Source organism: Vitis vinifera, chromosome 7 (assembly GCF_030704535.1).
Source record: "Vitis vinifera cultivar Pinot Noir 40024 chromosome 7, ASM3070453v1".
Lineage (NCBI taxonomy): Eukaryota > Viridiplantae > Streptophyta > Magnoliopsida > Vitales > Vitaceae > Vitis > Vitis vinifera.
This window is the reverse complement of record NC_081811.1, coordinates 29,002,260-29,029,091: the sequence shown is the minus strand read 5'-3', so window position 1 is coordinate 29,029,091 and position 26,832 is coordinate 29,002,260. Positions and strand designations below refer to the sequence as shown.

Genomic DNA, 26,832 nt, shown 5'->3' with positions numbered 1-26,832 from the left:
CTCCATGCCATGAATGAGATAAGTGAAATGAAGAGCAAGATGGGAGGAGAATTGAAGGCACTCTTCTGCAGAAAGTTGAAGCCAACTAAGATCATTCAGTGGGTGGATTTATAACCACTGAACCTGAGTTGGGGAGAGAAGTTAGATCTGAAACTAGGGTTTTATGAACAAGCATGACAATGTACAAAAATACAATGCAATAATTAGCTCATGAAGAATTACATTATGGGCTCACAGTACATGTAAGTAACAAAAATGACTACAATCCGAAGTAAACAAAAAGTGCAGTGAAGCTACCACTGCCCACCCCCAACCACCGTCGCTGTCATGGCCCTTTCTGCGGGGCAGGCTTGACAAATGAGAACTCAATTTCGCCGCTGGTGTCATGTTCAGGGTGGGATACAACAGGTTCAGTCTCTGGCTCACTATCATCAACTCTGACTATCAAGTTGGTTGTGGATGAGGTTGGTGATTCTGGTTCACCTTCATAGTCAGACACTTCATGGTCCTCATAGGTGAATGTGCGGGTTGAATGACCGGTGGTCTTGAAACGGTGGAGTGCGTGTCCAGATCCGGGCATCTGTACTGTTGAAGCCATTGAAGCTGTTGGGCTTCCACCTAGGGTTTGATGCGTAGAGGACCTTCCTGCCTTCCCCCCATGCCTCTTCTTCACAGCCATGTGCCACTTCTTAAGGGCCTTGGATGTTTGTTCATCAAATACCGATCTCTTCATGTTTGAACCCATCTGCAAGTTCCCACCATGGCATCATCATCCAGTTCAATCATTACATAACTGGCAGAAATAGTAAGAAAAAAAGAATCCATTTCACTTATGAAATAGCAACATAAGGCTTCCCCATGATACTGATCCTAATATATGTGATTCAGTATTTATTGAGAAGATTGGCCATTGCTGAAAGCATGAGAGTATTCAGTTGTGTTGCCAAAAAACACATTAATTGTCAATGAGTTGTATTTAATCCACTAAGAATGCCAGTGTACATAAACAAAACACTTAGCAGAATGACGATACCTGAGTTATAAGGGCATACAGTGGAAGTGTAATGTAGCTGCAAAGAAATAGCACCCCAACCCTGCCAGTGCAAAAAAGATTCACCTCATTAGTTCACCAGTCTGGGGATTTGATCAAATTAATTATATAGTGCCACTATCTATATCCTGGAATGACCAGTGTCGGATGATGGATGATTGGGTGATATCGACATGTAAAATCTTCAACAAGCCCAATCAAATTTATGGTGGGTATCAAAGTGATTCCCACCAAATGTAAAAAAATACTGCAGCTTTGAAAGGCAGATCCGCTTGTGTCCTCACCATGTTAAAAGAATTAATACCCATGTTTGAAAAGCCTGTATATATTATTTGGAGAAACATTATGGAACAAAGACTTACCCTAAAGCAATCTTTATGATAACAAGCTTGAAATTATTATGGAAGCAAGATTTCAACCCAAAAGAATACTGCACAGGTAAAAAAAATTCACATTTTTAGGCGTTGGCCATAATTAAAATAGTTGGTCAAGAGAAAAAACAAAAAGTTAATAATTGAAAATAGTGGGAACAATTCATTACCCATATCCACAGGAAATATGTTATCTGGAACGCATTCTGCATGCACCAAAAAGTCAATTAGATAGCCATTAGTGGAAGAAAAGTAGCTTTCTCTACTTTCATTAGTGACATAAATATGACACAAGCAAGTCAATGAACAAGGACATTGAACTCAAAGAATTCTGCTAAGTTTTTACAAAATTTACGAACTAGTTCATTTTAGTATGGAGGTGCTGCTCAGTACCTGAAACAAAACAAAATGGATAAGATGAAGAACTAACTGAGGCCAACTAAACCAAAAATATTTGTCTGAGCCTTGCACAAGCGGAATCCCTTGGACCACTGCATGTCTTTCTGTGATTTCAAGAGCCATCTTTGTAAGAACAGCTTGAAGCTTTGTTCCCACAGCGAAGACTATCTGCAACCGGTTAAACAGTCAGGATTTGATTTTTTATATTAACCTGGAAAAGACGTTCCAGAGAAAACTTCTTACCACTAAGGGAATTATGGATGCCCAAAACATTGCCTGCCATCCTGAAAGGGGCAAAATATTTTGTTAAGCAATAAAGAAGTTTGTTTCAATTTGGAAACACAAAATTATTTACTTGGAAATGATTTTTTTTTTTTTTTCTTTTGTTTTGGAAAGAGTGGCTTACCGCTAACATTTAGGAGCAAGAAAATCACAAACGATGCCCATAACACAGGACTGCCAGCATCATAAAGACATAAAGGAGGAAAGGTTATTTCAAATTAATTTAGGTAAGAATGGCTACTGAAAATCACAAATAATAACAGCAACAATTGTCCAGCCCAAAAATTAAGATTTGGCCTATAAAAGTTGCATAATTGATGGAGATAATATAAAATATGAAGAGATTAATATACCCTTCAAAACTATTTTCTACCATAATGTTTAAGAAACCTTTTTATCTTAATTTTTTTTTTAATAATTATTCTGAAAATTTATTATTTTTAGAAAACTAATTTTTTAAAAATATATTATAAAAATATATCATTTAAAAAAAATAAATTTGACATATTTTCAGTTATTTTTTATATACACAATTTTAAAAATATATATTTTCCAAGATGTTTGATTTTTAAATAATAATAATTTATTTTAATTTTTTTGGAAAATGGTGTATTTTTTTTCCAAATCACTAAATTATTTTAAATTTTATTGAGGTTTGCAAAAGGAATAATATCTAAATTAATATTTTTCTACTCTTTTTTTTCATAGTCAATAAAGGTCATTTTTTGAAAGATAAAAACTTCATATCCTTCTTCTCAATTTTCACACTTCCTCTAGGTTTTGGGCTTAAATAGTGAACTTATATGGATCAAAACTTAATTTTTGGGTCCAACTAAGTCCAAAACACAATTGTCCCATAATAATATACCAAAGAATACATCCGGGAAAAAAGAAGAAGAAGAAGAAGAGTGGCAAATAAAAGAAAATTACCTGATCCCCACAACCACCTTGAAGTCATCTTCTAAAGACCTTTTAATATATTTTTGGAAGTTAAATTTACTTCCTGGCGCTAAATGGACCTGTAATTATAGCATTGTCAGAAAATGAGAACACAACCAGCATGAGAAACTGAAAATGTACAATTGGAAACTCACAGTGATGAACCCATTGCGCAATGTCAAGTAGTCAGACCTACTAACAGACCTGAAAAATTGTCGAAAGAAGCATCCCTGAAAGAGATGGATAGTTTAATTATCAAGTGGAATATATCACAGATAAGCATGATTACTAAAAGCATGAGATACTAAAGGCAATCAACAAATCCTGTCCCCATAATCAAGGGTTTGCTAAATCAGTTATTCTTGCCATCCCAGTCTAGGGCCAAATCTGCCATCAAGTCTTATATGCTTGAATGCCTTCTTCCACAACCACAATCTTCTCGGCCTTCCCATCAACCCCTTCGTGCGCATTGGCCAAAACCACATCACTCCCTCTTCCTAGTGCAATAGTTGATCTCCTTTCCCCAAGATCAAACCATCTTAGGCGAGTTCTCAGCTTTTCCTAATTTAATGATGCAGGCCACTCCAGAAAATTATTGCCTCTATTTCTATCTTTATGTCTTGCACTTCATCTCAATATCCTCATTTTAGCTATGCACAATACGTGAGCAAGCTGTTTGCATATTCAATTCCTTGATCTGAGGTTATATGTACCTTCCTCTTAATCATATAATGTGTACTATCTTACATAAAGAACAAGATAAAAAGAAAAGAAAGGAAGGAAATGAAATATTTCTTACAACATAAAAGAAGAATGGAATCCTGGTCCAGAAACTGGTGTGTGCTCTCACGAAAGACGTCTCATGGGTAAGCCTGAATCTTGCAGCATCTGCAAGTAAGGATAAAGCCAGTTATCATCAGTAATTTGGGGGGTTAGGAAATCTTTCTGGATCCATTTTCAAAACTGAGGATTTTCATATGCTAAGCTAGAAAATAAAGAATGGATCTTTTAGATATCATTCAGCAATGTACCATTGGAAAACTCATAGTCATGGGTTGAAGTCTCCTCCTCCCACTGCTTCCAGCCACGAATCTACATAAGACAGCTTTCAGCAAACAACTAACAGGTATTCACTATAAAGCAAAATTTTTAGGGTTGACAAGGAAATAAATTTGAAAACAAACTTTGGTTTTGGGTCAGTTCAGGCCATTCAATGCCAGCATCTGGCCCATTTTTTCCCCTTTAAGCCTCTTTAGATGTTTGAGACCATGGTTTACTCTTCTTTTGTGGTTTGTTGCTTCCATGTCAGCATGTAATATACGAGTTCTAGATCACTAAAGCATTTTTATTTTTTTATTTTTTTTTTTGGGTTTGACACTATCAACAGTCAGATACAATCAGCCAATATTTCTGAAACAGAGCAGAACCCCTAGATTAGAAAACAAATTGAAACATATGGTCTTCCTAGTTCCAATTTCCTGTAGGAATGCTACACTATATTTCAGTCAAAACAGAATACAATTATAGTTAAGACCAACCATTCTAGTCTTCCATTGGACAACAACCAAATCTAAGATCAGTAACCAAGGGAAAATGAAATTCAGGGGTTGAATTACTATTTTGACCATCCTAATACAATGCAATTGCAATAAATTTATAGCTGTCCAATCATGCTGGCTTATAGATCAGGTGAAAGGCATCAGAAGATGAAGCTACTGCATATATGCATATAGATCGCATACCATAAGTATAACAACAAAGCACATAAAAAAAATTCTCATGTTCCAAACTACCTTCAGTCTCCCGAGCATCATTGTGATAGCGCTGTATAGGACATGAAAGACTGCTAAAAAGAATATGAGTATGTGTAACTGATGTAATCCATTGACAGATATAATTGGCTCATATCCCTGTTGAAAAGAATCAGATTAGTTCATGAAATGAGGAGGATAAAATTCCATTTTCTTAGCAGATAAAGTGATCCAATGCAATTAAAAAAAGATTTTATTGGAAATTTGTAAAGGAAAAGAAATGGTTAGAAAGATCAAATTTCCTGAAACTCCAATAACAAGATAATGCAGTTATTGAAAGGTGGAAGTACAGGAGCTTGGGTTAGAGAATGTCAAATGAATTATAGTGAAATTTGAGTTGTTGATTAAGTAGAAGTCTTAGAAATTGTATATTGTCATGAGATGCTTGTTTACTTCCTATGTACATGTGTTGCGCCCCCTTCCTTGTTAGGTGTTCATTCTAATACATTTATCCTAATTTGTTTGTCAAAAAGGTAAAAAAGAAAACTATAAAAAGGGTATTTAGGATTTGCATAGGCAATCATATATTTTGAAAATTTTAACATTCCGATGCTCTACATGACTATGACTAAAATGTGGTAACAAGAATAATTGCTATGGTGTTCCTCCAAGGCAATAATCTTTGCTATTGCTCCACATTAATCTATAATCTCACTAATGTCCAACATTCATCTATAATGTTGTGTGTGTGTGTGTGTGTGTACACACACAACAATTTTATTGCATTAAATCCAACACCATCATCCAACAATCAAAATAAAAAGCTTCTGAAACACATTGGAATGTTGAATTTGTTGATTGAAGAAATGTCTATCAACTTGATAAATTTCAATATCCCAGAATTACTTAGCAACCCACCTCCTTGCAACTAGAACTGTAGGTAGCAGCAGCTAAAAGCCTATGGTTATACCATAAAAGCCTCCGGCGACTTTCAGTCTCACTACTTGAGTCTTTCTCACCATTGTAGGGACATGGTAGCATAGTGTCTGCAGCCTTTTCAGGAATACAGATTTTGACAATAAAATTCTGCCCAAAAGTCAGGAGTAGTGAAATGAAACCCAGGACCATCAACTCTGCAATATGTGGGTCAAAAATTTCGTAAAAAGGTCACTAACTTTGTATGATTCTAAATAAATAAAACACAGAAATGGAACAAAGTGTGATATCCAAAGAAAACAAAGTTAGAAACGTTCAATCATGATTCTCACCTGCTTTAACCTTCTCCAAAGCTTCAAACAGAGCTCTCTTGCGCCTTTCTGTAAACCACTGACAATAAGCCAAATAAAAACTATGTTAATAAGGACTTAGAAAGCAATATCATGGAAACAACAAACCCAAACCTTAACCTTATGTTTGGTTCCAAGGAAGTACTAAGACAAGGAAAAAATGTTAAAGAAAATAATTTTCTCACATTTGGTTTAATGTGGAAAATATGAAAAAAAAACATCAAATACAATTAAAATTAGTTAGAAACTTATGCCTTTTCATATAGTTGAATCTCTATAAAGAAGAAAAATAAGTGTAATGAGTTTGAAGACACATGTAAAAATAATTTATTAACTTTAAATCTATATTCTTCTTTTTCTTTATTCTTTATATATTTACTTTTCCTTACATTTTCCCTCAAATTTTCCAAGACCCAAACATAGGGTATGGAAATTGAGAAACACTGCAAAACACACAGTTTTGAAATCAGTTCATCCTAAACAAAATGAAGAACAACACACAATCAGCTCATCCAAAAAGAAACGAAGAACACCACACAGATTTTCTAACTTGCATCATCAATCACTATCAGAGTGGAAAACATATGCAAACACAATATAGACATCCAACACTTTTTTACACTAATCAAAATTTTCCCCTTGCAGAAATGAAGAAACCGCCAGCCAAAGGACAGCCAGAAACAAAAGCACCAATTGGTTCTACAATTGAAAAGAAAATGAAATTTATGCATATGCAAAGAGAAGAAATCAACTTGAAAGAAAAACCCCAGAAATTAAAATTCATCGACAATTTCCTTTTCACTCTGCATCCTAGCCCAGTACGTTTTAGTAGTGAACTCGAGAAGATAAACCAACATCAAGAAAAAAAGTACCAACCATTTCTGCAAAAACCCTATCCAATGGGGCCAAAAGGTCCATGTGGGTGCCAAGAAACCAAAGAAAAATAAGAGAAGATGAAAATAAAATTATGCAAGGCCAAAAGGTTGCATTAGGACCAGTCCAGAGATGGGTTTCACCCTTTCTTGGCATCCAAACTAACCAAACTAAAATTAAATCAACATTAGATCATCTGAACAGCAACGGAGCATAAACTCAAGAGAAAAAAATCCTAGTTCAGTTGAAGGGTTTTTCTGTTGATGGTCATGAAGATACCTTCCCAACTCTATGAAGAACCTTCTCCAACACAATAGAAATGATAATCATAACCGCACAAATCCCCGCCACCGCCCATGTTGGCGTCTGATCCAGCTCCCTCGACGCCGAGGTGCTACTACTACTGTCTCCTGCCATTACCACAACCACCACCCCCTTCACCCACACACAATAAAAAACAACAAACACTGCTCACACCCTCCCTGTTTTTTTCAATCACAAATCAAGCTCCCTGTTATCTCTCTGCTTTCTGCTTTCCCTTTCCCTAATATAATGCCTCCACAACTAAAAACCAAATCTGCTGATCATCCGTTCACTTCCCATCGCTTTCCCGTTCCGCAGCATCGCTGAAAGCTCCCACAACCTCTCCAACGCTTCCAATGCTGTCAACTCCACACGCTCTTCAAAACCCATCGCACCCACCGCTTCCCATTTTTTTTATTTTCATCTCTTTCTGTAAAAAGTCAACTTCAATTCTATTTCCTGAAACGTTCGAATAAATTATTACATAAAATTAAACACAAAAAAAAAAAAAAAAAAAAAAGCACAGTGACACGGTTTCACCCGTTGCGTCATGCGTGTGACAATTAAAATAATTATTTTATATATGATTAATTGCTTCTATATGTATTTTTAAATATTTTATTTAGAAAGTGGTACAAATATGTAAATCCCATCTATCACGCCATCGATTTTGGGCCGTGTTAAAAAGATGTTGGAGGGCTGCGATAAGAAAGTCAAATTTAGACCCATGAGATGAAAGCACATGTACGACAGTTATGGAATCTTTTCTCATTCATATCTTCATCCATCTAGCAGTCATTCAAAGAATCAAATATTTTATTTAAGAGTAACCCATTTTTATATAAATCTTTTTTATTATTTTAAATATTATTTTGAGGATATTTTTATTAAAATATGATAAAATATATGGATGATTAGATTTTCAATTTTAGTTTTCAATAGCCCTTCTAACCAAATAACTCATTATTATTTATGTTGAATGAAACATTAATAATATTTTCATAAAACCCTTTTAATATGAAACTGGATTTAGAAGAAAAATTGGGTGTCGGGTTAAAGTTAAAAAAAAAAACATTTTTATTAAAATCATTCCAAATAAAAATATTATTAAAGGCACACTAAATATAATATTTTATTACTTTTCTTCAACATTTTACATAGTTTTATAATTATTGATATTGTATACCGACTTGGAAATTAAAATAAAAAATCGAGGATCATCCCAAATGGGCAATAAAAATGTTTTTATTTTTTATTTTTTTTATGTTAATAAGCATTTTTCTAAAAAAAAAAATTAGATATTTAACTAAGTGTATAAATCCAACTAATAAAATTTTACCTTCAAGAAGGTAAAATTTACTTTGTTTTGGATAAAAGTTTCTATATTTATTTAATTAATTTTATTAAAAAATCTTTTCGACTTAAAAATGGTTTCATGTGAAAGTTGAAAATTATTCATATTTTAATTTATAAAAACAAATATTTTTAAAAGTACTTTATAAGCTTTTTTTTTTCCCTACAAAAATTAAATATATATTTTGTTAATTACCCCTTTATCATATATTAAATTCTGGTTAAGATGGTAGTGCCTCACCCCCACGTAAGACTTTGCTGCCCCTTTCTTTTATCCATTGACTAAGTATTCAATTCAGATACGAATCGAATATAAGAAAGCTGGCAACTATGCAATAAATCAAATGTTTCAGTTGGTCCGACCGTCCAACAAATTGAGTGGAATTAATATACGAGTCAAACAAATGTGAAGCTTAGAGCCCATGCCATTCGCCCACCTAACTCCGTCGTTTATGGATGATGTCGATTGATCTCATTATTAGGGTCGATTCGAACAAATTAATATTTGAAGAGATTAAATGCTAGGTTTGGATTAGAAAATTATTAATAAATTCGACAAATATATCATTTTTCGTTTAATTATTAAATACCCGTTGAAAATTGAATTTGAGGTTATTATTTATTTTAAGGGGATTGTTATTCGCAATATCCCTTTTATTAAACATAACACTTTTTTTTCACATATACCATTTTTAATAAAGAACTTTTTCTAACCTCCCCTTAACATATTAAACATAAATTCTAATTGGTTAAGACTAGGAATCACATACAAAATACAATGAATAACGAAATTTAATCATTTAATAACAATTTTCAAGTAAGATTTATAACTTTCATTTTTTTTTTTATAAAAAATCTGCTATCTGGGTGGAGCTCCGACGATGATGATTGGGCTAAATTTTTTGCTTCTAATAATTATAAAAATCGAATTTTTCTCATTGTTTATAATAATTACTAAATTACTTTTCGTTCATGAGTTAAATATATTAATAGACGGGTTTAAGACAAATTACCCATCTAACACCTTCGATTCCAAATCACAATGATATTAATACTATAGTTTTAGGTCTGGAAAATGTTATTTAAATCACATTTTTATATTATTTTTGTGGGTGCAATTCCTATCTACTCCCCGCCTAAAGGACCCCACTAAAGAAAAAGGTGATTTCTTTTGTATTGTTTTTAGGTTGAGAAGAATGATTGAGGGGCGGCGCTCAACCATGGGTCAAATTTCACAAGATGCCACCCTCATTTCAAACCTGGTTAGCTTCTTCGTATAGAAATAGTCATTGGTGGGTGCATGTGGGTTAATTGTTTACTATAATAATAATTTTTTTAATTTTTTTTTTAAAAAAAAAAAGAGTTCATCATTCTTATCATCTATAGTTGTCAGAGGAGCCAATTTGGATTCCCACCCAACCCAATAATTATATTATCCTGTGGATCCACACGGTTTAGTTCTCTTTTTGGGTCCATTCAAATTCTCATTTATTTTGAGGTATTTAACAAATATGGTCAATATATTTATATATTTACAATATTACCTTCATAAAAACTAGTTCAAAAAATTATTGTTTCTTAGTTGAATTTCTCCTTGCAAGAAGAATATAACAACTAAAAACTATTTACAATAACTGTTATTTGAAAATTGGTTTTAAAAGCATTACTAAATTAACCCTTTATCCGAAATTTGAAAATTTTCACCACCACTTAAATATTAATTTTTATTCACGACTCACTCACATGCTTCGTAACATGAAAAATCAAAATGATTAATTAAAAATATTATTCAAAACCTAAATTTGAAAATATAATATTTTTTTATCTCATTTTAATAAAAATATTTTTTATTTTTAAATACTTAAAATAATTAAAGATATTTATATTAAAAATATGTTATTCTTCTAATTCTAACAATAATATAAAAGGGGTTAAATTTAATTTTAAATTTATCTTTTTTTTAACCCATTAAACTTTAATTTTAATCACCACTTTCTATGTTCAATGAGCCTATCAAGGAAAAGGTCAATTGAATGATTCAAGAAAAAGATGATTTGTGGGGAAAGACTGTCTCCTACTTAGCGTGAAAAATGGGGGCTTATGGGGTCCAGTCTATGGGTGGAATAAAGGTGAAGCAAAGGGTTGAGAAGCCATCGACAGTAAATTTTGAAGGTTTCATCCTTTGAATTTTTTATTGGTCTTGTTCCTCAGCCTCATTTATTTACTGTTTCTTCTTAGGACGAGGAGGACCGAGGGAAGTAGTGGGCAAGTTGCAGACTGCAGGATCATCTGCTTTGTGGGGTCTCATGCATGATGGGCTGACTTAATGGACTAGACAACAATTCATTCAAGAGCCCAGGTCAATTCTGATCTGGTTTTATAGAAGCTTGAGATTCAGTGGGTGATTGGGATGATTTTAGGCAGCCATGTAAAAACATATTTCGCGTGTGGATATTAATGTTAGGTTGCCTGTATAGGTCTAGTCGCCCATGTTCTGAACATGGATATAGGCCAACAACCCCTGAGCTAGCCAAATGGGTGTCCTAAAGAACTAATTGGGCTAAGTCCCAACGCATGATGGGGACCGGTCACATGTACGTTGTAAGCTAAAAGAGTTATGCCAACTGCCTCACTGACTTGGATTTATGCTGGCTAAAAGCTAAAAACCCTTCTTAAAAAAAAAAAAGTTTTTGAAAATAAATTTTAAACATGATATTTTCTATAATAAGAGTATGTTTAGAAACTTTAATATTTTTAATTTATTTTCTATATTTTCAAATATTTGTTAAAAATAAATTTATATATTATGTTTTATTTTCCATCATTCTTTATATTTATGCTATTATTTTTTAAATCAACCATAAAAAAATAAGTGAAAATAGTTAAAATATATTTTTTTAAAATACCATGTTTTTTTGTTGTTAAAATAAAAATATTTTGTGTTTTTCTAATTATCAAACATATTTCCTTTTTGACACAACAAAAAGAAATTTGTGAAAAAAAAAAAGGGATTTTTTTTTCAAATATTAACTTCAAGCAATTTTTTAGATTTTCAAAAATGATTTTTAAACCTTTCTTAAACACCTAATTTTTATAACAAAAATATTTTCAAACGTTAGAAAATATGCAGAGAGAAGAACTTGTCATCTTTAGCAGAACACATAATTACCTGGAACAATGTGAAATGTATCAAGAAAAGAATGAAATAGGGTCTGTTGCACCAGAAGAACTTGTCACTAGGCTCTCCCACAGGGGCTCCTTTCACTGCACTTGTTCATTCTCGGATCTCTTTTGCCATTTCCATGATCATGACCTCAAGCTTTGCATCAACTAGTAGAAGTGTCTGTTTCCATAATGGGATTCAATTCAATTATGTATTTTGTGAAGTTCTTTTGTTCTGTTAAGTCAAAAAGTAAAGATCTTACAGCCAGTGGAACATATGAGATCCATGAAAGTGTATACCATCCAGCCCAAGAAGTAGAGGATCATGATCTTGGCAATCTGAAATTCATTTAGAAGCTGAAAGATGATTGCAGAAGTCCATAATGGCATGCTGTCAAATGAACATCCATAGTTAACATATGCCCTTGTGGCTCAGACACATAAAGAGAGATATACAGAGAGACAGACCTAAGACCAACAACTGCCTTGAAATCATCTTCCATGGATCTCTTGATGTACTTATGGAAGTCAAATTTGCTATTGGGAGCAAAACGTGCCTACATTTTTTTTTTCATCCAACAAGTAAATTTGGGTAGTAATAAAGGATGAACCAACCTATTAGCTCACCATACAATCCAAAAACTGCCCCAAGATATCACCCTGAATCAGGCTGATATGCTGATAGAAAATGCTCACTTACATTAATGAATTTATGCCTCATGGTCAGGTGGTCTACCTTTGAAACTGAAGCAAAGAACTGCCTGAAAAATCCCACCTGCAGTTTTTTACTTTTCTTTTGTTAGAATGGAAGCAGAAGACTAGGAGACTTGATATAGAGGGACATTGGTGAATAGTTGTTGGTATAAGATTAAATACTTATACAAAAAATATATTTTTGGGCTGCTGGAACTATTTTTATTGATGAAGAGTGCTGAATTTATACATGAACTTGTAACTGAAACGACATTAGAATAGCAGAAAATCAAGCTACTAGATGATGAACAACTACTTCCTATAAAATAGAAACCAAATCTTGACCAAATAAAAATAAGAAAATATCTAGATGTTGCAGATTTTGTGCAAGACTCCAGCTGCAATATTCAAAATTCAAATTCCAGCAGATACTAAGTCAAAATTCAACACTCCTCCTTGACTTCGTAGATGCAAACTCCAAGTCTTGCACGTAGACACTCAAACCAAACTTCGAAAGGGGTCTGCTTCTTTAACACTTTTGTTGGCAATATGTTCAGAAAATATACTACTCTACTTGCAGTTTTAGCCCAAAATTTTTTAGGTAGATATTTTTCATGCAGAAGGCATCTTGTCATCTTCAAAATTGTTCTATTTTCCCTCTCCACGACTCCATTTTGTTGTGGATTATATGGTGCAGTGAGCTGGTGAACATTGTTTGCATTCCATTTCAAGGATGGCATCTTTTGAGATCCACCAACATCAGTATGCACCGGTTGCAGTTTTTGGGTTGCTCTCCAGGATATTTTCTTTGGAAAGGGAAGTTTAGTTTGCTTCCCATATTGACAAGTAGCACATATAGGAAGATCTTTTTCTAAGTCAAGAAGTCCTTCAGCTATTTGATTTTTCTTCATGTAAAGCACATCATCATGATGAAAGTGCTCGACCCTTCTGTCCCAAAACATTGTTGTGCTATCTTGTTGTAAAATAGCAGTATGCTCATCTTCCAGTAAATTCAAGGCAAAACTCTTGCCCTTCATTTTTATGTTGAACACCTCTTTGCCTTCAGCATCCTTGATAATGCAATTCCTATCTTCAAAATAACTTTAAATTCTTTCTCAACGAGCTGTCCAACACTGAGTAAGTTTTGGTCAATGTCAGGCATAAACAAAACATCATAAATGAGTTTCAAACCTGTTTAGCTTTCGATAGCAACCGTTCATTTGCCCTTCACTGGAATATACTCACCATTTCCAATTCTGACTTTGGAAATAATTGTTCTATCAAGTTCTCTAAAGAGATCTTGATTATTTGTCATGTGGTTTGTACAACCACTATCCACAAGCCAGCTTTTAGAGGTGCTTTTATTAGCAAAACACGTTGCTGCAAACAATTGCTCCTCCTGGCAATAGTCAACTGCTGCACTAGTTTCTTCCTGCTATTGATTTTTGCAAATCCTCTCCACATGTCCTTGTTTACCACACTTGTTGCATTTCACATCTGGTCTCCACCAACATTTTTGTGGAGAATGATTTGTCTTCTTGCAATGAGGACAAGGTGGGAAAACTCCATTTTTCTGGTTGTTGCCACACGACTTCTTGTTGTTCACCTTTCCATTTTTATGGCCTGCATTTTTATGCATTCTTGCTTGAAATGCTCCTTCTGCAGTATCTCCTTGTCTCATGAGTCTTCTTTGTTCCACAGCCTCCAAGGAATGTAATAATTCTGTCAAGCTAATAGTTGACAGATCTTTTGAATTCTCCAAAGAGGAAATTGTAGCTTCATATTTCTCAGGAAGTGTAACCAATATCTTTTGAACAATCTTCTCATTGGAAAATTCTTTTCCAAGCAGCCTAACTTTGTCTGCTATCGAAAGAAATTGTACAGCATAGTCTTTAACAGCATCAGACTCCCTCATTTTCTTCATTTCAAATTCTCGAATCAAGTTCATCACCTGCATGTTCTTGATTCTTTCATCTCCTTTGTATTCCTCCTTGAGATACTCCCAAATTTCTGCAGCTGAATCAATTTTCATGATTTTGATGAAAATTGATAGTGAAACTGCAGCAAACAAGCAAGCTTTCGCTTTAGCCTTTCTTGTCCTTCTTTCTTTATGCAACTTCATTTGAGCCACAGTTGGATTGGCTCCTAGGGGAGGAACTTCATAATTTTCTTCCACTACTTCCCAAACATCAAGTGCTTGTAGATGAACTGTCATTCTAACAGCCCAAGTTTCATAATTGTCTTCATCAAGAACTGATGGTGCAACTGTGAGACTTGACTCTTCCATTGCTAAATGATTTTAAAAGGTGTTTGGGTTCACTCACCTCACTGGCCCCTCAAGATAACTATGGCTCTGATACCACTTTGTTGGTATAAGATTAAATACTTATACAAAAAATATATTTTTGGGCTGTTGGAACTATTTTTATTGATGAAGAGTGCTGAATTTATACATGAACTTGTAACTGAAACGACATTAGAATAGCAGAAAATCAAGCTACTAGATGATGAACAACTACTTCCTATAAAATAGAAACCAAATCTTGACCAAATAAAAATAAGAAAATATCTAGATGTTGCAGATTTTGTGCAAGACTCTAGCTGAAATATTCAAAATTCAAATTCCAGCAGATACTAAGTCAAAATTCAACAATAGTTCTGAGAATTTGTACTAAGGAACAGTGCATCTCACAATCCATCTGGGGCCAGGTGATGTAGATCAGCCAGAATGGCGCTGAACAAAGGAGATTTGATGAGTAAGCCTGAATCTTGAAGGGTCTATGAGAAAACAAAAGAGCATATATACTGGCCCTTAAACACATCTATATAATTAAGAATAGTCTGCTACATATACTACTTTAGCATATCTGGGATATCACAATCACCCCTATTCAGTCATGACATTTTTTTATGTGTCTCATGAGATTATGGATCAAACAAATAGACAAACAGTCTATGTTGGTCAGATAGAATTTCATGTCAGGGATTGATTCTAATATCATTCTACATTAAACATGGAATATCACATCCTAAGACCAAAGACATTTAGTCTAATCAAACCCTAAACAACCCCAAAAACACAAGCCAAAATGCCAATCACTACCATTAGTACAATGATATTCAAATGAAGTAGTCTCCATCTCCCATCCTTTCCACTTCTTCATCTGTCAATTTCAACTAACAAGTTAGTTAAAATCGGGCCAAAAAAAAATAAAAATGAATTTGAGATGGCTGGGTTTATTTTACTTGTTGCCTTTCTTAATCATGGAACATATACCTTGGCCTGTCCTAGAGCCATGCTGCCAACACCGTAAAGAACATGGAAAACAGCAAGCACTAATAGGAAAATATGCCATGGGTGCGCCCCTGGTTGTGAAATCAATGGCACTTTTCCCTGTAATCCACACAAGTAAGGATCATATCCATCTTTGTGGTCTTTGACATTGGGCTCATTCTTACATGAAAGCATAGTGTCTGCAGCTTCAGCAGAGATACATGCATATCTTGGAGATGGGCTTGGTGCCAACAGTGATGAGCAGGGACATGAAGCCTAATAGCATCATTGCTGCATTTATAAGGAAATTAGTTAAAGGGACGTAAAAATTCTTATGAAACTTGAAATGATATGTCTACACATGTCCTGTTTCCTTTAGACAAACCCTTGCTTATTCCTGCTTATAAAAAATTAATTTCTAAGAAGAGCTTGACAATTTTAGAATGGGTCTTTGAGTCGTTGACCTTCATATTGTTAAAACAAGTCAAACCCTCCATCCAACTACCATACTTTTGGCTTGGAGAGGGTGAAAAAAGGCTCTACCTCTACAACCACCCTCCTATAAAAATAGAGAGCATTTGGTGCATAAAGTTCATATAAAATAACCCATGTCACAAAGATATATCAATTCTATGGAATCCTCGCCATGCACATTAAATATGAGTCATGACACACATCCTTGGCCTGTAAAAGTGACACTCCAACCTTTTGACAATTAGGTAAGTCCTGGTGGTGGATCGCTTTTATATATTTGGAATGTTGGAATAAAGAATAGTAATGAATATTCTATTTAGGATATGTTGAAAATGTTAGAATAAAGAATTTTAAATATGAGAATAAGATCAAAGAAGTCGTTTTCATGGAAATCAAAACTTTTATCCTCGTGTACCAAACAAACTTTTAGGTTCCAGAAAATTTGAAGGAAAATACAAGGGAAAGAAAATACAAATTAGAAAAAGTAGAAGGAAAGAAAAAGTGAAGGAAAATAGAAAAATAGATTAAAAGTTGATAAATTATTTTTTTTGTTACTTCAAACTCATTTTATTTATTTTAACTCATCAATATAAAGATTAAATAATTTTAAAATATATAAATTTTTAACTAGTTTTAATTTTCTTTGATATTTTTCATAGGACAACCAAACATGAAAAAATCATTTTCCTTTACATTTTTTTTCTTTCCTTAGTATTTTCCGGAACCAATCATAACCTTAAGATATTTGGTTTAGTGTAATAAATATAACTTGTTTATAGGCTGAACAAGACCCTATCCAACCCGGTTCCATGACCTAATAATATTCCACCAACGAACTTAACCAAATCCAAACAGGACTCTAAATCAATTTAACCATAAGAGTGAGTTCAGCAAATCAGCCCAGCCCAACACCAAGCCCAATTATTTATGAAGTTGTGAGAATAAAGGCGTGGATAAACGTTTAACTCGAAATCATCGAACACCCTGAAAATTCCCAAAAAAAAAAAAAAAAGGATGAGTGCTTTCTCCAATCCATTGGTTTCAATCAGAAATCCTCGAACCCAATTTCTATATGGTAATTCCCAATCTCCTTTGCCTGTTATTTTTTCTTTTCAATTTCCTGTAATTCCCCGGTGTTTGTTTCTGTTATCTATAGTTCTTTTTCTTTCTCTAGATATGGATCATAGTGGAGCGTCTTGTCTTAGGACTTCTGGTTGAATTTATGCTATCTCTGTGGAATTATTCATTTAAATTAGGGTCCTGTTGATGGTTTGAGGCAAGAAAATAGGTTCATTACTTTCTTGCATTATTTCCAAGAATCCAATGGAGTTTGACCTAGACCCACTGCTTGCATTTGGGGCTTGGTGTCGATGATTCTTTGTTGAAGAGTTTTCCCAATTGTTCTAATAGAAAATTTTAGGGTATCAGTAGTTATGGTTCCTTAATCAGAGTCTATTGCATGCATTAGGAGGGTAAAAAGGTTTTGTTGGGCTCGTTGAGGAAAAGTTGGTCAAACAGACTTGGTTGGCTTATACTTGAATCAAAACCAAACTGAGTTTTGAATCATAGAAAAACTGAACTAAACTAAGCTTGTTTAAGATTGGTTTGATTCGATGTAATGATCAGTTGGATGCAAACCAATTTTGGACTTAATCCCAATTGATTGTTAAAAATTATTGATGACCCATTTGGTTTAGTCCAAAATCTATTTCAAATTTCTAGTTCAAAATATAATAGATGTGAATTTGACTACAACCCAATAACAATGAATGAATTATTTTGACAAGAGTCCACATAATATACATATGGAAATGAATATATTTAAGAGAGAAAAAAAATCATCAAATATCAAGCAATTATAAATACAAAAAACTCACCAAAAACCGAATGATTATAAATTACAAGAAATACAACTGTTAGAGTATCTATTTGGTTCAGTTTTTGTTAGTAAGGAGACAAGGAAATTGAAAACAAACTGACCAAGTCAGTTTTCACAATTCTCAAGCTGAACCAGGCTTTATCATTATTGGAAATCAAACCGATATGGTTGGTTTTGGTTGGGATGGATTGGTTCAATCAGCTTTTTGGTTTTCATTTACACCCCTAGCATACATACTCATGGTTGCGGTGCCAAATTTCTTATTACTTGTCCAAAATGTAGATATGAAAATTTGATTAGGGAGGCATTTCCATGATTCTCATAACATGTTGCTTATTGAGGAACACGATTTAGCTTCACTTATGGGTGTGCCTATCACATAGACTGATGTGATTTTTTTTTTTTTTATCAATAGACTGATGTGATTTTTATGGCAAGGGGCTTGCAGAATTGCAAGCTTCTTGATCGTTGCCAAGCATAAAGTTTATACATACACCCAATTATCAATGTACTAAGGTATTATTATGTCATTCAACTCAAGTCATATACCACGGAGGTTCATAAGGACCATGGTGAAATGGACAACCAACATACCTGAAATTAGTTTCTGATCTTATTGTTAAAGAAACTTCACTTGATTCTATCAAATGCAATCCACAACCTAACTCCTAGATACAAAAGGGTTGCCAATGGTGATTGGAAGTACATGAGGAAGCCTATTAGGTCATAACCATATGCTTGAAATTTAATCCTCTTTTTATGTACCTTTTATAGGTTTTATCTTTCTTTTCTGTGTTAGTTTGTTTATCCCCTGATTTTCAGATTTAAGTACTGAAATTTTGGCACAGTTATATGTAATAAGCAGGTTGTAATATTTGCCTTCCTAAAGCCAGTTACATCATGCTTACAAATGCTTCATTTATTTATGCCATTGTAATTTTGTTTTTTGTCTCTGAAGGTTAACCTTTCTTTGCTTCATGTTTGATGCTAGGTTCTTCTTTGAAGTTGGTGGACCAAAGTAACCTGTCTCTATGTTCCACTTCGGCAGGAAATACTAAACATCTGGCAAATAAAAGTTTGCTTACGATTCGAGCAGCGTATGTTTATATTTCTTTGTCATTTATTTGACTTTCATTATATTACTTGTGTGCTTGTAATCACACAAGTCTTCAGCTGGCTTAAAAACCCTACAGCAATAATTAACTGCTGAGGGCTTGACTATCTCTTTCCCTATTTTACAATCAGTGCGATGATCAATTTTTAGCCATTTAAAGTTTTTGCTGTTACTTGTTATTTAGATTAACTGCTTTTCCTGCTATATGGAAATTATTTTTCTCAATTGTGATCACCTGTTTTGTGCCAGTACAGTGGGGATGGTGGAAGACCAAGTAGTGCAAGTATCTTTGTTGGTGGCTTTATATTGGGGGGAATAGTTGTTGGAACATTAGGTTGCGTGTATGCACCCCAGGTATGGCTAGAGTGTCTACTCGAGTTGGATTTTTTACTTGTTTTGTGTTGTCTGTGGCTTGTTAGTTTTTATGGTAAATGGCTGGTTCTTGATTTCATGGGGATGATGCCAGATTCATTTACCTCAAGAAAATGCCTTAAGAGACATTCGTTTAATATGCCTGAGGAACATTCCTTTTAATTTGCTACAAATATGAGATAAATTATCCGCATTTCTCTCTCTCACACAAGGAAAGTATCTTCTCCTGATCAACCATCCAACAATACAAATCAAGTGAATATGAATATATCCCATGACATTGGATCCTGTATGTCACCCTCCAGTACAGTCCACTGTATTTCGTCAACTCTTTGTTTTTGGTTCATTGTTCAATTTTGGAATGTAATCAATTTATTCAAGTGTATATTAATCTTTTTATCATTCATCAATGAAAAGCACAGGCTTAATTCCTGAGTCAAGATACAATTTCTATTTGGTATCAGAGCTCTAAGCAGCTTTAACAAGCCTTCTATTGTCTTTGCAATTTCTTATAGTGCTTGTGCATACAAATGTCTACAGATGAAACTGCCAATATAGCATGACTAGCCTAAATCCAATAGTTTTAATACCAGTCCATCAAACACTATCAACAACCTAATTTCTCTTAATGCCACAATCTAACACCCTTCTAAAACTCACACTCATCAATCATCCACCATGGCAGGCTCAATTCCACTATCTTGTTGTATTATCATCCTTTGGCTTATCTTGATGGTTCTTTACCATGTCTTTTAACCATAATGCTGTATGATGGTAAAACAATCCCTAAACAACACATTTTATCGGGATAAGGTGAGACAATTTTCTAATCGACAATATATTTATCTCTTTGGTAGAACCAGTCATGCTCCTCTTAGCTACAACTACCACCTCTCATGAAGCATGGAAGAAATTGGTCACTCTTGTTAGGGTGCAATAATGCATCTCTTAAGCCCATAGGTCACTCAAATGATGATGACATTGAATGCCATAAAAGGTTTGACTTACCCTCACTAGACACTAATTGACTTTCAGATGAGATGGTCAAAACTCTATCCATCAATTTGTATTAGAGTCAAGGTCATGAGTTCAAGTCACAAGGAGAGTCATGTCGGGGGAGGGGGTGCAACAATGCAACTCTTAAGCCTAGGGATGGGTCATCCAAATAATGGTGATGTTGATGAGATGGTCAAAACCCAATCCAAGAACTCTCTATATCCCCCACTCTAGGACTTGCATCCTGCATCTCAAAGAGAAACTCACTTTCATGACAAAGGGCACTAATTCCATCTAGGAACGCATGCAAACGATTAAGTGCATAGCTAATGAACTTGCTATCATTAAATGTCCTATGGATGATGATGATGATCTCATCATCTATGTTGTTTGATGTTCAAGGCTTGAATATAAGGATATAGGTGTTGCAATATGTGCATGGGCGTTTCCATGACAAGACTTTATTAAACAAGAAGAGGCAAATTGTGATCTTGCTCTCGTCATGGGCAAACTCAATTATATGGTCAACATAAAAATCAATCAAAAGGTGGTGCATAATTCAATACAAATAAGTTGCCTGGACAAAACATGGCAACTTGAATATTCAAAATTAAGGACAAGGTCTATCCATCGATGCCAACTTCAAGGCCCAACAGTTTAATGAAGTTCAAGGGGTTGTTTGTCAATACTACAATAGAATTGGCTTCACTATAAGCCAGCTTTACCTTTAGTCCAAATACTTGGTTACAATATTGGCTTGTTGACTGACCCGCTAGGATAGGCTAATTGGTCAAGGCGAACACTAGGAAGTGTGGTCCCAATAAGTGGCATATGGTCCTGGGTTTGAATCCTGCCACTAATGATACCCTAAATTTACCCGAAACTGGTGGTTGTGGGACGGTCAATACCCCGAGGTTTGGGTCCCCATGGAGAGTCCTAAGGGTTTGGCACCCGCTAGGGTAGGCCAATTGGTTAGGACGAACACTAGAAAATGTGGTCCCAATAAGTGGTACATAGTCTTGGGTTTGAATCATACCACTAATGACACCCTGAATTTACGCAATGTTGGTTGTTGCAGGGCGGTCAATACCCCGAGGTTTGGGTCCCTACGGAGAATCCTAAGGGCTTAGCCCTGGAAGGTTCCTTTGTTATCAAAATAAATAAATAAATAAATATTGGCTTGTTGACTCGACAACCTCTCATCACATCACATCTAATCTCAACAACCTTACTCTATATAGTATATCATAGTGCTAATGTTGTGACAATCGATGATGGTACTGGCCTCTCCATCACCCACACGGGTTCCACTACGCTCTTGACTCCATTTAAATCATTTTTTTTAAGATTATGCTCTCTATGCACTTTCTCTTAAAAAAACTGTTTCCATCTCTCAGTTTTGTAAACAAACTTGTGCTTTATTGAATTTTTTCCATCTTATTTTCTTGTAAAGGATTTGGGATGAGGGTATCTCTTGCTCAAGGATTGAGCAAGGACAATGTACATGAGTGACCATCTCAGTTCTCCTCTACTAGCACTTATCCTTTGAGTATTCATTAGCGTCAAGAATTCTCTACTTGACTAACACTGACAATTTGGATTTCCCATATACCAAAATTTCAAGTCATTTGATTTTTACTAAATGTTTTCTTTTGTCCCTTGACTTAATTTACTTTGATATTTTGCAATCATCAATATTATGTCATCTTTATAGACCATTATACAACATATAACCAATAAAAAATAAATCAGATGTTTTATTGATGGGGTGGAGAATATTAGGGCCTCTCCTTATCCAACACTTATTCACCCCTCCTGTACCTCTGAACACAATGGTTCTACAGAAGGGCATTACTATCATGTTGTAGTGACAAGGTCTCACCCTCCTTTATGAAGCTCATATTCCTTTTTCTTATTGGTTCCAGGCCATCCAAATCATAACATGTCTCACCAATCAAGCAGGGGCCATACAAGGGAAGTATCCAATCCTGGTCAATTATCCTGCATCACCAATCAAGTGAATATCAAACCTATCTCACAAAAATAGGACCATGCATGCTACTTCTCCATTTCACCTCACTCTATTTTGTCAACTAAATATTTTGTCACCTTGTGCCACCCCCCCCCCCCCCCCCTTCTCTCTCTCTCTCTCTCTGAATTGCTGATTCATCGTCACGGATATGTTGTCTTAATAACTCTATTGGAAGTTGACTGGTTTTGGGCTGTGATAGAATGCTGGCAGCAACTTCCAAATTCTACTCACTGGTGGATTCCATGTAATTGCAAGTGGCATGTCAGCTATGCTCCTTCAAAGAGTATCTATCTGACTAATATAACAAATTTCTTGCAGATCAGCAAGGCACTGGCTGGAGCAGACAGAAAAGACTTGATGAGGAAGCTGCCAAAATTTATATATGATGAAGAGAAAGCTTTGGAGGTAAGCCTGTTCCTTTTTAGTTTACTTTGTCTCATGCAAATTTTATATTTATTTGTGTAGTACATGCTTAACAACTCAATTCAACCAAAACCATATCAGGACCAGCTGATTCCTCCATTTATCTTCAGCCATATTTCTATTAAATCATGTGCCAACCTGTCACCTAAATTCACTCTCCTCTTGGTTTTCTCTCATCGTTGCTGTGCCTTCCAGACTCTCTCCTGTCACTTCTAGTCACCACACATGATCAGACCGGCACAACTGCATTTCTTACTTGGTGCTGACTCCCCCTTAAAAATTAATGTGTTTCTAAATCTGTCTTTTCTTATCTTGCCAGTTCCTTGAACATCCTCATTTAAGCTACGAGTACCACTGCACATGGATGCTGCGTTTTGTAGAACATTACAGCTGTGCACTGTTCTTTGCCATGAGCATTACTGATTTAATAATATTTTCCTTTAGTCACACAACACACAGTAACTCCTTTGTCTTTTTTGCCTATTTAAACTACTTGGTATCTTGTCCTTTTTGGTACGCATAAAAAACCGTAAAAAATATGCTATCAGAAAACCATGCCAGCTGAGGTTAGTGTAGTTTTCTAGTGCTAGTGATTACTTGTATGTCATGTTAAAGAACGCGGTACCATGGGTTAGTTAACCAATAGATTTTCCATTTCCCTTTTAGACTGCTCATTTCTATTTTGTTGGTGCCCCATATCAACTTTGTTCTCAGTACTGTATATCTTGGGTTTGCCTTATCAACACTTCATTTACTTAGTTCAAACTGATATTGTATGTTTTGTATGATTTGGTGACAACAGAAGACCCGCAAAATCCTGACTGAGAAGATTGCACAGCTGAACTCTGCCATAGACGATGTTTCTGCTCAGCTTCGTGCGGATGATGCCCCAAATGGATCTGCAGTGAACCCTGATGAAATTGAAGCTTCCATATGACAACATCTTGGTTGAAATTGGAATGTAAATTATCCCTTGATACGTGTGATTAGCAACCCAGAAGTTAATGTTCGACATACTCATCCTTCTGTTCAACTTCATCATAGAACATTGACAGCCATTATAAACAATCATAAATATGTGATTAAAGTTTTGCTTTTTCTGATTTAACTTTGCCTCAACCATGACATGATCTGTTGTCTTTCCATCAGTTAAAAAGAAGATGCGAATCTTTCATCTTATGCAGATGATCCTGTGCACTACTCATGAAGCTGACTCCTAGACATCTGAGCAGATCCCCAAGTGATTCCTGTCAGTGCAATAGCGGCATGACAGATGGCTTTTCTTGTTCAATCCTGATAGATCTGCCCCTGGACATGTTCTCTCCATGTTGGCACCATAATTTGGAAATTTGTTCAGGCTGGGTCACTGACTCTCTGCCCAGTGACATGGGCGATTCTGGGTGACCCCAATTGCTGTTGTAATGATTTGCCCATGGTATGCATTTTTAATTAAACTGCCCTTTCGGTAGTACGTTTGGCTGTTTAATGAAACTGCCCTTTCAGTAGGTTGTTTGGCTGTGTCTATTACCATTAATAAAATAGAGGGAAAAACACTTAAAAGGCTATATTGGGTTCTTAAAAATTTGGAAAGAAAATGCATAAAGAAGAAAAATAGAAGGACAATAAAAATTCATTTTAAAATTAATAAATTATTTTTAAATATTATTTCAAATTTATTTGATTTATTTTTTCTCTTTTATATAAAAATTAAAAATTTAATAAAATATAAAATTTTAATTATATTTGATTTTTTTTTTCTTTTTTTATAACGAAACTTAACGTGAGAAAATCATTTTTTTTCTGCCTTGGTAGTTTCCACTTTCCATTGACCAAACACAGCGGAAGGCATCTATATTCAGACAGAAGTTGTGGGTCCCTTCCATGGATGGAAGCTGATAAGACTACTCTTCCACCCAAACACTCAACCCCCACAAAAACCTAACAACAGAAGATGGCCCAAAGGCATATTCTTGGGATCATCCATCTCTTGGAATCTGACACAAAAGCCAGCCTTGTTTATGAGAGCTTCTCAAACCTAAAAGCAATGTCGGAGGTGAACAATGACCCTTAAAAGGGTGTTGCTCTCAGGCATGAAATTTACACTTGTCTTGAACAATTGGGTGCTCTCAGTCACCACCCATATTCATTATTAGAGGGAATATGTGAGTTCATAAATGAGTCCATGTGGTCTGGGCTGGGGTCAGCTGACATACTGGCCCCCTCCACACACTCATGTCTAGCTTCATTTAAACCCCACCCACCATCAAATCCACAGCTTTCCTCTCCATTCTATTAGGTTTCAACTTACAACTAATCAGCCATCCATCCCATCTACACCCTCCAAACCGCATTATCATTAACAGATTTGGGGAAAATCCTTGTAGATTATAAGCCTCCCCCTACACTCCCTTTATATAAACTCCCCCAAACCCCCTCACCCCACCGCCCCACAATAATTCTCAGGTGCCTCCCCCTACAAACCCCCCCACGCCACCCCGCCCTCTTTAGTAATTCATTTGATGGTTCCTATTTGGAAGATTGCAAAGATAGGCATTAAGAAAGGGAGATTTATGAAGATTGGTTGTGACTTTCGATGAATATAAAAAAGCCTAGTGGGTTGATTAAATTAATTACTATTTTCCTTTCGCCAACGGGTGATCATGAGCTATACGCATAGTGGATTAAAAAATGAATATATTAGTATGAATTAATGAACAAAAGACGATGTATTCATGAATGTATCCCCATCATAGATTCGCAATCAATCCGTTGATGCCCTCTAAATGGATGGTGCTTTTGTCGGTTTCCATGGCGGCTTCTGTAATCGATAGCAACAAGACATTTGCTCCACTCACATCTTGGTCCTCCCCACCCCAAACAAAAATTAAATTATATTCCATGCGAAAACTCATCATCACGTGCCCTTTTGTGTCCTTTTATAGAGATTCTTCTTAAAAAATGCCCCGTGTATTGTTATTGTATCCATTATTGACTCCACAGTTCATGTGGATCCTAATCTTTGATTGTACTCTGCACCCCCTCCCCTCCGATCATAAAAATTTTAAAAAATAACCATAATTAACGAGATTCAATAAATTAAGGAGCCAAACAGAAAGGAAATTGTATTACGTAAATGCCCCATTTGTATTTATACGAGATATTAATTAATTAATTAATGTATTGTGTAAAGTTACTGTATTGATTGTTGACTTTTGATTAATTTAGGATACCGATTATTGACTTAAGAGATAAAAGGTTACATATCCACGTAATCTCCAGCTATGTTACACGTTCGCACAACAACAAAAAATTCATAGTTGTAAGCGGAGTCAATTAACAAACTTACAGAACAAGTAACGGTCATATATAATAATATTTAAATACTTATAAAACCATGAGTTAAGAATTAAAAATTCTTAATATGAACAAGTTTTGATAATCAAAATATAATTAATATAAGTAATAAGATTTTGTTTTTACACGTAACAACATTTGATAACGTATCTCTCCCTCTTTCTCTGAATATTATAATAAAAGCTTTTAGCAAATAATCATATTTTTATTATTTGATTGGGTCCAAAGTTAAATTTTCATTGGCTGAACTTCTCAATGATTAAAAATAGTATTCGAAAATCTTAATTTTTAATTAAAATTTTTAAAAATATGACAACTTTGTTTGAAATTATGATCTAGGAATTACTTTACTTCCTATCATATTCAAAAATAAGAAGCAGCTTAAAATTAAAGAGTTAATTATTACCGACAAAATGTTAAAAAGGTTATAGAAAATACATGTAGAATACCA

General features: G+C 34.7%; 2 protein-coding genes and 1 pseudogene across 2 annotated transcripts; 1 reads left to right on the top strand and 2 right to left on the bottom strand.

Annotated features, from left to right (window-relative positions):
* Positions 1-141: 141 nt before the first annotated feature.
* LOC100233061 (MLO-like protein 10) lies at positions 142-7,663 on the bottom strand. The gene is made up of 15 exons (XM_002276572.5): positions 7,232-7,663; positions 6,062-6,119; positions 5,712-5,926; positions 4,836-4,952; positions 4,074-4,134; positions 3,842-3,930; positions 3,198-3,272; positions 3,034-3,122; positions 2,228-2,277; positions 2,065-2,105; positions 1,816-1,989; positions 1,593-1,628; positions 1,414-1,481; positions 1,034-1,094; positions 142-745 (listed from the first exon to the last, which is right to left on the bottom strand). Exons 1-15 carry the CDS (start codon positions 7,367-7,369, stop codon positions 326-328), a joined length of 1,692 nt encoding a protein of 563 aa, XP_002276608.1. The 5' UTR covers positions 7,370-7,663; the 3' UTR covers positions 142-325.
* Positions 7,664-11,723: 4,060 nt separating this feature from the next.
* LOC132254034 (protein MLO-like) lies at positions 11,724-16,026 on the bottom strand (annotated as a pseudogene).
* A 1,103-nt stretch (positions 16,027-17,129) lies between these two features.
* LOC100250729 (uncharacterized) lies at positions 17,130-24,135 on the top strand. Its single transcript, XM_002276673.5, has 5 exons — positions 17,130-17,286; positions 19,082-19,187; positions 19,459-19,558; positions 22,923-23,009; positions 23,830-24,135. Exons 1-5 carry the CDS (start codon positions 17,226-17,228, stop codon positions 23,962-23,964), a joined length of 489 nt encoding a protein of 162 aa, XP_002276709.1. The 5' UTR covers positions 17,130-17,225; the 3' UTR covers positions 23,965-24,135.
* Positions 24,136-26,832: the final 2,697 nt, after the last annotated feature.